Genomic DNA, 13,565 nt, shown 5'->3' on the forward strand with positions numbered 1-13,565 from the left:
CCTGCCACTTTGCTGAATCTTCCAATGAGGTCTAGTAGCTTTTTTACTGAGTCTTATAAAGCTTCTTTTGAGTACATTTATCGGAAAGAGAAACGTGAAATTAGCTTGAGAAATATGATAGACCAAGAGAGGATTTATTTTTAGATGGTGTAATGTTGGGGCACATTCGTATTTCAATAAGAACGGTCCTCATTTAATTGTTCACTTGGTCCAGTGACCACATTGTTATTTGTTGTTGTTAAGTGCCATTGAGCTTGTTCTGACTCACAGCAACCATGTATAGCATTTCTGAGGAGGGAATGGTGAGTTTGAACTACAGCCTTTTAGTTAACAGTCCAAAGCTTATCATACAATGTCACACCCAAACTAGACCTTCTAATATACTTTCATCTATAATTTCTATGATATAACATTTAACAGCTTTCTTTCTCTCTTCAATTCTCAGTTTTTGTTTTTTTCTTGAAGAATCCTTCTCTACCAAGTAGGGATTCTGTGTATAGTTGTGTTATACTGCAAGTCAATGAAGTCAGATAAAATGCATTGCAGATCATTAACATACCCTACCGATACAGACAATTTTAAGATGTGGGTATGTATGTGAACGCATAGATGCTGTGGCATCTGTAGACAAAGATCATTCATGAAAATGTCAATCAAGACAGAGTTTGGAGGTTATTCGTGTAAGAGTTTAGAACATGGAGAGCAGAAGTTATGTTTAGTGAGGATAAAGGGTGGCAGTTCTGGCAGGGAAATGAAGGTGTTTGAAAGAGCTAAGGCCTGAGACTTTCCAATGAATTCTATAGGGAAAATAAGGAACCTGTTGTTACTGAGTTGTAGGAAGTACAGAGAAATAAATCTGACTGAAGGTTCTATTAAGCAGAAGATAAGGAGAAATATGTCCCTACCACTCCTTTACCAACTGGAATAGGACATTCTTAAGATGATCCAAGAAAGTTAATACCTACTTTCTACTGAGGAAATAGTTTCAAACCAGTTTTGGTCTCATGTCATTGTTGTTGTTAAGTGCCATGGAGTCACTTACAACTCATAGTGACCATGTATGGGGTTTTCAAAGAGTTGCTGGTGGGTTTGAACTGCTGACCTTTGCTGTTGGCAATATAGTACTTATTCTACAGCACCACAACAGGACTTCATTGGTATTACTTGTCCTAATTTTTTCAATACAAATTTGTATTTTGGCTATCTCTGCAACAAAATATTTTATTTTAATGGATATGTATACTGTCTCATGAAAGGGTTGTGTGACCACTAGTAGGCCCTGTTTTCTGAGAAGTAAAACTGAAGTAATTTAGATAGTAAATTTCTACATTGAAAGTCAATTGGCAAGTTGCCAAAAAAGCACCAACCTACACTACGTGTTCAAAACTCAAGAAGCAAGTTAAAATCTAAATGTTTCTAGGAGATAGGGTAAAGTTCTCTGTTTAGTTGAGTATACTGTAACTTGCCTAGTTAAGTACTATAACTTGCCTCTTGTTGCTGTTAAGTGCCATTGAGTCAGTACAGAGGCTATAAATCTTTACAGGTACAGAAAGTCTCATCTTTCTCCAGAAAAGCTGCTAATGGATTTGAACTGCTGACCTTGTAGTTAGCAATCCAACATGAAAACCACTATGCCATCATCACTCCCTAAATAAAATAATTGAAAACTAGAACTATTTTTATTTGTAACAGTCAAGAGTTGTAAACAACTCAAACAACAGGTGAATGGATATGCAATTTATACTTGTACAATGGAACTGTCGTTGTTGTTTTTTGTGCCTTCAAGTTGGTTGTGACTCATAGTGACCCTACATAGGGTTTCTGAGGCTTTTTAAATTTTTTGTGGGAGCAGAAAACCTAATCTTTCTCCTGCAGAATGGTTGGTGGGCTCAAATTGCAGACCTTGTGGTTTACAGTCCAGTGCTTATCATATGGAATCGCCATGCTCCCTATACAAAGAAATACTATTCACCAAAAAGAAGCAGGACAAGTAATGTGCTTTTGATGCTACATATCCATCAATTTCAAAATAATTACCCTGAGTGAAAGAAGCCATCTAAAAAGAGTATGACTCTATTTATGTAAAATTCCAACAACTATAATGGATTTGTGATGATAGGAAGTATATCATTAGTAGACCCAAGGTCAAAGGAGGAGAGAAGAAAGAAATTACTAAGGAGTGTGTGGAAAATTTTAAAGTTATAGATTATGTTCATTATCTTGACTATAGTTGTGGTTTCATAGTTTCCTTGGCATATATTTACATTAAAATACACACTACTGTGTGTCAATTATATGTCAATAAAGCTGTCAGAAAAAATAGAAAAAAATAGAAAGCTTAATTTATGACTGTTTGAAATTGATTTATACACCTTTGATTTAATATAAGAAAATGTAAGGGTAAACATTTTGTAGGGTAGCAGTGAAAATGGTAGTAGAGTATTACAAGACCTAGTAAACCAAGTACCATTTTTAAAATGCAACCAAGTTCTTTCACATTCTGATAGCATTTACAATTGTACCTTTGAATCTATGGTGTGTGCTTCCTTCTTAACAGAGCCAATCATTTGATTTGATTTGTTTTACCTCTATAACACTTAGCTTGAGTTCATAAGTTTAACACCTCCCACAAATGTAATGAAGATTAATCCCAAATTCAACTTCGATAACATTTATAAGCAATGTCTTTGTGTTTGTTGTGGCTGTGTCAACTAGCTTATCTCTGGTTAAGGTTCTCTGCATTTCTTGCAGTACTAGCACTATCTTACAACCACTGCCTTTGTCTCACAAACATTTAAGGAGTGGGTAAAACAGGATTTAAAAGAACCGAAAAAAGCAACATCTGGCTACACCTACTTATTCCCTTTATCTTGTGTTGCCAAAGCATCTATATACACTGTAGCGACATCATAAATTCTTGTTGACTGACACTGATGCATTTAATTAACTTACACATTTAACCTATCCTAAAACAAAACAAAAAAGAGAACCAACATGTTACAGTACTTTGAGATCACTGGGTTGACAACTATGTGCAATCTACCATCCTAAGGAGTTAAACTGTTCTTGAAAAAACATACTTTATAAATTGAGACCTGGCAGGCACCTAGGGAGTGGTTAAGGTCTGCATTTATTGCTGAACTTTGGCACAACATGTTTAACTGATTGGTGGTGTTCTGAGAATAGTTAGTTGGGTGGAGATGAGCACGCCTCAGCAGAATAATTTCATATTATTAGCATGACATTTGATATTAATAACATTATAGTAATTAGGGATCACTGTTTCTTGACTCAGAGAAATCATAAATTTTAAAAAGCTGTTAAAACATTTCAAAAATTTGTTAAAAACCTAGTATACTCAAAGGACTGTAATTAAGAGTTTGAGTGTTATTTAGATAAGGAATTAGCAATTGTGAGAAATTAGTTTGATAGCTACCACAGTGAAGTAGGTTTTTCTTGCATTGTTTCTATATGGGAAGTTGGGGCTGAGCTGGGACCTAAGGGAGAAAAGATGCTACACATATTATAATATGATTTTTTTTCACCAGACCATGTCTTTAATTATTATTTTTAAACAGTTACTCTTGGGTATATGTGACCAATTAAACCAAATTCTAAAATTGCTTGAATTCTGCTGTTGCCTATGAAAGAAAAGAAAATAGGACCAGTTTTATTCTTTGTTTTCTTTTCCTAAGCCAAAGGATCAATTGATCCAGGCATCTATTAGAGATCAAAATCAAGAGAATTTACTTTTTTAGTTTTCTTAAACCTTCTTGACATCATTTAGTCTAGATTGATGATGGGGAACTGTATATTAATTTACAGCAAAGACAAGTGTGTTTTGAACTATTTAAATTTCCTTAGCTGTTTTAAAGCCTTAAAAAAAATGTAGAATATGCACTTTTATAAATCCAAGCTTAAAAATTGAACTCAGGTGGTGCTTTATTGGATTTAAAGATGATTCACTTTGTGTGTTAAAGAGCATTGAATTCTCTTGAAAGAAAATTAGGGAGACAAAAAAGCTTATCTATCATTCTTGACTGTACCCTTAAATGTAATTTGCCTATCATAGATCAAGGACAATACAGTAGAGGTCAGGGAAAGAATAACTTATGCTCAGCCTGGTGAATTTCACAAAGTTTGGTGACTGTTTTAGTCATCACTAGTGTTAAATTGAAATAGGCACAAATTACTGGATATTGTCTGCTTAATTTTTAATCTAATTGTCTAAATGTTTGTAATTTTTTTTTGTTTCAGGGCTCATGCCTGTTGCTCAACAGCCTGTTTATTGTGCTTCAAAGCATGGCATAATTGGATTCACACGCTCAGCTGCGGTGAGGCTACAACCACTACATCATCTCTCATCTTTCTGTTCATATATGCGACATGACTATAAAGCAGAAAGAAATAGATGCAGAATTCAATGCATCTGGATAAAAGACAGAAAAATAATATTAAACCTCAATCATTAGTATAAAAATAGTTTTCAGATTATATAAAGTAGCATGTTAAAAATAAGTCATTTTAAAATGTAATATATTCTAAACTTATATGTGTTCTTGTAAAACATTCTAAGGTTTTATAATAATAGGGAAATACTCTTTAATTAAAAAAAAATTGGCTCCAACTTTAAAAATCATTAACCTTAGGCTTCAAAAAATAGTACATGTAATATACTCCAGAAATTACTTGCTAGAGAGAATTGTGTGGGAAAACATTTGCTCCATAGAGTGGTCAGGGATGATGTCTTTATGACCACAAGGTTATCAGTTCAAACCCTCCAGCTGCTCTTCAGGAGAAAAATGAGGCTTTCTGCTCCCTTAAAGATTTACAACCTCAGAAACTTTATACAGGGTTGCTATGAATTGGAATCTACTAGACAATATCTGTCTAGACAGCATAGCAACAGTAGTGAGGTTGACCCAGGATTGGTCATTGATTTGTTCTGCTGGGCATAAGGTTGCTATGAGTCGGTACCAACTCAATGGCACCTAACAACAAAGACAGCATCTAACAGCAACAGTTGGTCTCATACATCACTAGGGTGAGAAGCAAACACTTGTCTTTTCCTAATCACTGATGAAAGGGCAGTTTGAATGAAGCCTGTTGAGCAAGTGGCAAGTAACAAGAGGTACAGTTAGGAATCAGGGACAACTAAGACCATTTTGGTACTGGTAATAAGCTTGGATTTTATTCTAGATGCGACAACAATGAGTTTTTGAAGCACAGGCATGCCATTATCATATTTCATTTTGAGATCATTCAGGAAGTTATTAGAGAATGTATTAGAGGGCAAGTGTAGAAACAGAAAGAAAAGTTGGGATGTCTCTGCAACAGTTATGGGAGAAGAGATGACAAAAAATTATTAACAGAGGAAATACTAGTGGATAGATAAAAGACACCTGAATGCTAATTATTAAATTAAAAATGAAGGTCAGAAACTCTCATAGTTCAAATTGATATTGATTGGAAAATTTTATTTACTTTGCAAGGACAAGTTTTGATTCAGTTTTTTTGTGAACACATGAAGTTATTACAAAACAAAAAAAATCTTAAAAGCCAGGAATTTGTAATTAAAATTATTAGACGGGAAAGTTAAATTTTATTTTATTTTACAAATATTTCAGATGAAGTTAGTAACTTTAAAATTAAACCTAAGAATGTTAGCCTATGAATGTTTAAATGATCTTCCCAGTGATGCACTTCTGGGAATTATTAAGTGTCCCACTCTTTAGAACCAAAGTCCTAAAATTGACTACACACACACATAGCACACAATAGTTCCACAGACAGTATTTTTAAGCAAATATTTTATGTTCTATAACTCCAGTCTTTGAAAGAAAACTTGGGATGTAATTCTGATCTTTACCTTTTTAGTTTCAGAGTCCCATTTACGTCAGTTGTAACTGTACGGAATAACTAGACAAGAGCAACTTTAAAAATTAATTATTTTTAGGAGTTGTCCAATAATACTGATTTTAAAAAAGTTTTAATTATGTGATACTTCCAAGAGTTAGGTGTGTATTCTTTTACTTCCTTTTTGCTCTCCAGTCAACTCTGCCATGATCACTGCCATATAGTTAGGTGAATATCTATGTCAGAGAGTTTCATCAGTCTTTCCTATGCTGTACAAGACTGCTAAAACCTGCAGCCTTCTGTTTCTAATTGGCAGATGGCCGCTAATCTCATGAAGAGTGGTGTGAGAATGAATGCCATTTGTCCAGGCTTTGTCAATACACCCATCCTCGAATCCATTGAAAAGGAAGAAAACATGGGACAATATATAGAATACACGGCTCATATCAAGGATATGATGAAATACTATGGAATTTTGGAGTAAGTAAAGCTATAATTATTTTCCTTTATGTGAAGGAATAAAGTAATTGTTTTTGTTCTTTTTGTGTGCCATCAAGTCAGTTCTGACTCACAGCAACCCTTTCTAGGGTTTCAAAGAGCAGTTGGTGAGTTTGAGCTGCCGACCTTGTAGTCCAGTGCTTTATCCCACAGCACCACACCAGGACTCCAGATAATAACAATAAGAAGTGAAAAACTAAACTTTAAAATTTGCGCTTCAACATTTAGCTTTAGCAAACACTCTGAAAGAAAATATTTTTTTCTGGTTTACTAAATAGAAAGTGTTTACACATTAAGAATCTTGCTTTAAAATATAAGCAATGCCTCATTAACGTCTTCAGTCATAATCAGATAGGGGTACTAAAAAAACTGAAAAGGATCATATTTAATCATTTATAAAGGCAGTGGTAGTCATGATAACTTATCTAAATTTCAAATAATATTCATATATATCCTTGTGAAATTTTATATGACTCTATAACTTCAGCTATTTTCATAACTTCAGCTATTGCACTACATACATTTGATAAACAATGTTTGAGTTAGAGCAGCAAGAGGTCATAGCTTTCGCAGTACAGTCATAGCTAACATGTCAAAGGAATCCTGTGAACATATATGTCTTGCCCACTGGTCATAAACATATTCATCAACCTCTAGTTGTCTCAATTTTATCATATATAAAATGAGGATAATACTAAAGCAAACAGGAACATAGGAAGATTTAAATAAGATAATATATGTAAGATCATGAAAAACAATAATGCAAATAATAAAACTCTGACACAAAAGCCCTGGTGATGCAGTGGTTAAGCTCCTGGCTGCTAACCAAAGGTCAGCAGTTCAAATCTACCAGCCATTCTGTGAAAGAAAGATTTGTCTGCTTCCATAAAGATTTATAGTCTAGAAACGTCCATGGGGCAGTTCTGCTTAGGCCTTAGGAGTTAGAATCAACTTAATGGAAGTGTTTTATTTGTCTGTTTTTCTTTTTGTATAAATAATAGATTACTAATAAGGACATCATGCTTGGTAACGTGGAGGGTCAGCAGAAAAGAGGGAGGCCCGTAACCAGATGAATTGGCATCAATAGGCTCAAGCTTAGCAGCAATTGTGAGGATGGCTAGAACCAGGTGGTGTTTCATTCTGTTAAACATAGCATAGCTATGGGTTGGAACCGACTTGACAGCACCTCACACCAACAACAATAAGTGTTAACAGAATCCTGGTGGTGCAGCAGTTTAGAGCTTGACTGCTAACAAAAAGGTGCAGGTTCAAACCCATCCAGTATCTCTACAGGAAAAAGACCTGGAAATGTGTTCCTGTGAAGACTACAGTCTAGAAAACTATGGGATAGTTGTGCTCTGCCCCATGGATTCTTTATGAGTTGAAATTCACTTTAGGACAACTGTCAACAACAATAAGTGTTACCTAAAATTATTAATATGGAAACTCCAATATTTCTATCTAGTAAGTCTAGGATCTACTGATATGATAAAGATCAGAAAATAATCATTTTCTCAATGCAAATAATGTGTATAAAACCTCCATACCAAATGACAGATTAGGCATGATATCTACCACTAAATTTATTCTTATCATGGTTGCTAGGTTTCATTGAGTCAGTTCTGACTCATTGAGACCCTGTAAATCTTTACAGGAACAGAACACCTCACCTTTCTCACCCATAGTGACTGGTGGGTTTGAACTGCTGACCTTTGATAGCAGTCCAGTATTTATCATGCAGTGCCACTTGTTAAGGTTCAACACATAGCAACCCTGTAAAATGTTTCCGAGGAGTGACTGGTGAGTTTTACCTGCTGACCTTGCAACTCAAACCGACCTTGTGGTCCTGGGCTTATCCTATAACACCACACCAAGATTCCACAGTGCCACAAGCAATCCTGAAATTTGTCATATAATTGGAGGCAGTAATACCATGATAACGTATATTTCTCTATTCCATGTTAAAGGTAGTAGATTGTTCAGAAAAATAAATAAAATAAAAATTTACCCTATACTTAAGTTTCAGAATATCATTATTTTCCTTATTTTCAGCCCATCAATGATTGCCAATGGGTTAATAACCCTCATTGAAGATGATGCTTTAAATGGTGCTATTATGAAGATCACGATGTCTAAGGGAATTCATTTTCAAGACTATGACACAATTCCGCTTCTTGGAAATACTCAGTGAATATTTTATGATGGGACATTTATGAAAATAAAAACAAATAACATATTCAGACCATACCTTCATTTTGAATATCACTTTTTAAATGAATGTTACAGTTTGAAGCTTTTCTTAAAAATGAGAACTAGAGAAATTTCCTTTATGTGTTTGATGTTAATATGTTAATGATTTTCTAAATGATTCAGTAAGCATATGGGCAAGAAAATCATGAGTTATCAAGTATATGATGTGGACCAAAGGTAGGTTGCGATGCTTATAGTCTAATGATTAAAGCAAAGAGTATTCAAGGAATGTTCTGCCATTCAAAAAATATATTTAAATCTGTGGTTCATAAATATTGATTTTAGAACATCATTTTAAAAAATATACTTGAATTACTTTTTTAAATTAAACCTGATGTACAAAGACTCATTTTGTTTCCAAGCTTATACTTTAAGAGAGGGAAGCTATTATCAATGGCGAATGTTTAGCAGTGATAATTTTTTTGTTATGTACCATCTTTTAGCTGAACATCTTACCTCTTTAAACATGTTGGCATATTTGGGGACCATTCCTTAACAAATAAATAAATTGTAGTGTAAATAGTTCCCAACTGAAAAATCTGATGTATGGAAAAATTATAGAAAGTGACTAAGAATGCTGATTCAAAGTTCAGCCTCCCACCTAGGAAAAATACTTCTATCATCTTTGCTTATTTTAACTTTGACTCCCAAATCTCAGGAATGTAAGGTTTAACAAGATAATTAAAATGCATAAAATGTTATGTTAGATATGCTCAAGAAAAATGATACTAGTATACTTTTATAAGATTATTTGCACCAATATTAAAAGTGCCTACTTTTAAATAAAACTTTTTATTCTAATCTATGTAAATTACTTAGTGTTCTATATATGACTGTTGAGTAAAATAAGCCAATTTATTACATCAGTAATTATAAATGTTTGTTTTGTTTTGTATTGTTTTTTATGCTGAAACAGCAGAAAAAATAACCGTGATGCTTTGTCCTTGTCATTGTCAAATATTTTAACAAAAAAATCATTAAATACACCTATTTTGGCTAACAGTGTTTTCAAGCATTTATTAGTACTAATAATCGTGAAAGCAAAAGATTTCCAATTCAACCATTGTTTTCATAGAAATACTGTGTAAGTGAATCAATGCCTATTTAATCCAAAATTCCCAACTTGGAGGAAAAGCCATCCAAGGTAAATGATAAGAACTTTACACATAACTGTTGTAACTTTGCCATAGACAACAACTGCTTTAGTTTTTAAGAAGTAATTGATGGTAAATAACAGTTGTCTATAGTGCTGGTGTGGCGCTGTGGGCTAATGTGTCAGACTGCAATGTCGCTTGAACTGCGAGATTGGTGGTTCCAGCTCACCAGCTGCTCCTTGGAAACGCTATACAGGGTCACTATGGCTCAGAATTGACTCTACGGCACTTAACAACAACAGCAACACAGTCCTATTTGGAGTCCTGTTGTGGCACTGTGTGATAATGCACTGGACCACAAGGTTGGTATGAATCACAAGGTCAGCAGTTCAAATTCACCAGCCACTCTTCGGAAACCCTATGCAACAGTAACACTATAAGTTGGAACCGACTCAATGGCACTTAACAACAAAGTCCTACATAATGTATTTGACAAACACCAAAAAATAAACATCAATGAATATATCATAGCAATTAAATATAATTAGACACAAAATTGTTTGTAACTTATGACTGGTAATAGATTAGTGAAATGATATACATATGTATTTTATAATTTATATCTTTCCCTACCGTAATGTAAAGGCATAGCTTAAACTTTTCTTTTATGGATAATGTTTTGTACTGCAGCTTTCACTATGCATTGTGAATTGAATAAATTTCTTTTTCAGTTCAATAAGTAATGTCAGCATTTAAAGTCATATACTGAGTTTAACTAAATAAAAATGTGAGCTACATAGGTTAAAAATTTATTTTACACTAAAACTTACCTTTTACAAATACTAAGTGCTGTTGAGTCAATTCTTACTCTAAGTGACCCTGTATAGGCTTTCTAAGGAACAACTGGTAGATTTGAATTGCTGACCTTGTGGTTAATGGTCCAGTGCTTACCCTATAGCACCACACTAAGACTCAATAAATCTACAAAGCTATGTGATATCATATATTGGTTGAGAAAAATAAATATTAAATTTGGGGGGAAAAGCGTTGGTTTCCTTAATTCTATTTTTCACTAACAATACTAATAAAACAATGTTTTATAAGTACTTTTTTCTTAATACATGGAATAGTTTCCCATAAAGGAAAAATTATAAAAATATGAACACTACCTAAAAGACTGAGACTTTATAATAACATCAAAGCATCAAAACAACTAAATGTTTCCATATAAAAATCATTTTAGATTTTTATAGTATCACTTAAGATACTATAAGTAATATACTGCAAATAATTATGTGGTAATTTATGTCTATTTTTGTTACATTGATTTAAAATGTTGAAGAGGTTTTAATATGGAATTTTTAATTAAATTTAACTCATTTCACATGCATATGAAAGGTAATATCTCCTATAAAATACAGAGTGTCTTAGTCCTTTAGATAAATTTGAAAAATCATCATTTCTTTAACATAACTAGATCCAAATTTTTCAAACTTTGTGTAACATTAAATGTTTTGTTATTAACTGCCGTCAAGTTGATTCCGATTCATAGCAACCCTGTATAGGGTTTCCAAGTAGTAGCTGGTAAATTAGAATCACCGGCCTTGTAGTTCAAACCAACCTTGCAGTCTAGTACCACATAAAAGCACCACATAAAAGAAAAAGAATAAAAAATATATCTAATGCATATAATTGTATTCCTTTTCAATATAAAATATATTTCTTATTGTTAATTACAACAAAAAAAGATTTGAAAGATACTAGCTTTTGTATTAACTATAGTCATTGACTTTAAAATTATTTTATTTTTAAATTTCTGACCATACTAATTTAAAAATGGTATTGGGTGTGTGCCTGACCTTCTCTGACTTCACAAGAGGAGTGGAAGAGAATCCTTCTCAGCATCAGCCTTTGGTTGATTACTATGAGGTAGAAAACAGACATGCTTCCAATTCCAAACTTCCTTACCAGTTCTGATTGCTACATCTACAACAGTCTCTGCTTCTCTACTGGGTTTGATGAGTCATAGCCACACAGAACTCAGAGACACTACTCACAATTATGTGGCTTGTTAGGTAAGTTAAAAGGTTACAATTCCGAATAAAAAATACCGAGGATCCAGTTTTTCCAGTCAGGTAAGCCTTGCTCTGTTCCTTTGCCTCTCAATCATGTAACCCCTTGGTCGTATTTCCTGTCAGACAATGTTCTATAGCTCCTTTAGTACTGCCAGTAAATACCTAGAGTACTCCATCATAAGCCTCAACCTAATGGTGCCCATCTCCATGGGTCAGAAAACCTAGCTCCTCCAATTCAGTGAGCCTCGTATCCAAAGACACTCAGTTTTATTTGCTGCATGGGCCAGGAAGCCTGCTACTTTGTTTCATGCTCTTGGGCTGTACCTCTGCTGCCACCTCTTTTCTACCACTTCACCACAATGTTGTTTCTCTAGTATCAGAGCTATCTGTCTCCTGGAATGAAGAAGTTTAGCATAAGGATCTTGAGTTCCAAACAACATTCTCCATTCTTGGTTCTTTCTCTCTTGGTTTCCTATTCCTGCTTCTGAGCTGCCTCATACCCAGTAGGATGATAAAACCAACCAATTCACATGTTAGAATCCCTATTTGCATGTCCCACCCAATCAATTATTTGATTGGAGTTACAAAGACTATGGCTAATAGAGTCATATCAAGTAAATTCACTGTGCCATAAATATCATCTTAATCTACAATTCCTTAATCTTATAATCAGTATCACATCTAATTCTTCTTCTTCAAATGGAATAATAGTTTCTTTTTCTATATGTAACTACATCAATACCAGTAAAATTATGCCCTGAATAAAGCCTATTCTAAACTTTCTTTACACTTTCATTTTCTTTTTTCCTTTGCTTTGGCAACATATTTCATTGTCAGCATATAAACCAGATGTCATTCAGTTGATTCTTACTCATGATGACCCCACATATATCAGAGTAGAACTGTGTCCCATGAAGTTTTTAAAAACTGATTTTTTTTTTTTTTTTTAAGAAGATAGCCAGGCCTTTTTTTCCAAACCACTTCTTGGCAAAATCACCTTCAACCTTTCCTTTAGCAGCTGAGCTTGCTAAAACTTTGTGCCACCAGGAACTATTGTCATATATAGTTACATTACATTTTTATAGTAATTTCTAAAGTGAGCCTTGAACCATGAATTTTTATTTCCAATTTTCAAGTTTCCACACATAATGATAAATTTGTGATTAGCTTTGTTTGTTCTCATTATTAAGAATTGTATAGTCAGCAACTCTGCATAGTGTTTCCAAAGAGCTACTGGTGGGTTAAAATTGTGGACCTTGTGGTCAGCAGTCCAGAAATTATCATACAGTGCAATACTAGGACTCCAAATCTATTTACACATGTCTACATATATTTTGTTGTATCTGAAATGTGGCCATATGGGTAACAATGGTCATATATTCAACCTGTAATGGAGATGGCACAATACCAGGCAGTTTTGTTCAACTATGGAAAAGATTGCCCTGAGCCAAGGACAGACAGAAGGACAGCTAACTACCAGAACAATATAGATATTAATACAGGTATGTATCAATTACCTTCTTTAGACAGCATAACAGACAACTATACACATGGACCTCGCCAGATGGAACACATAGAAATCAAATTAACTACATCTGTGAAAGGAGAAGATGGAAAAGTTCCATTTCATCAGTGAAGACAAGGCCAGGGACAGAATGTGGAACAGACCATCAATTACTGATATGGAAATTCAAACTGAAACCGAAGAAAATGAAAACAAGTCTATGAGAGCCAAAATATGACCATGAATTTATTCCACCTGAATTTAGAGATCATCTGAAGAACAGATTTG

The 13,565-nt window shown here is 33.9% G+C and overlaps 1 protein-coding gene across 5 annotated transcripts in view; it reads left to right on the forward strand.

The window, feature by feature from the left end:
- Positions 1–8,655, forward strand: part of HPGD (hydroxyprostaglandin dehydrogenase 15-(NAD)) — a 47,296-nt gene extending 38,641 nt beyond the window's left edge. For 2 of the 5 annotated variants that reach the window (XM_006864512.1, XM_006864511.1), the window contains 3 exons: positions 4,258–4,334; positions 6,173–6,336; positions 8,407–8,647. In XM_006864512.1, the coding sequence (XP_006864574.1) occupies positions 4,258–4,334; positions 6,173–6,336; positions 8,407–8,545 (380 nt within the window). In that variant the 3' untranslated portion in view covers positions 8,546–8,647. Of the gene's footprint in view, positions 1–4,257; positions 4,335–6,172; positions 6,337–8,406 lie in introns of all 5 variants that reach the window. The other 3 variants (XM_006864514.1, XM_006864513.1, XM_006864515.1) reach the window with 3 other exon arrangements.
- Positions 8,656–13,565: the final 4,910 nt, after the last annotated feature.

Source organism: Chrysochloris asiatica, unplaced genomic scaffold (genome assembly GCF_000296735.1).
Source record: "Chrysochloris asiatica unplaced genomic scaffold, ChrAsi1.0 scaffold00066, whole genome shotgun sequence".
In the NCBI taxonomy this organism is placed as follows: domain Eukaryota; kingdom Metazoa; phylum Chordata; class Mammalia; order Afrosoricida; family Chrysochloridae; genus Chrysochloris; species Chrysochloris asiatica.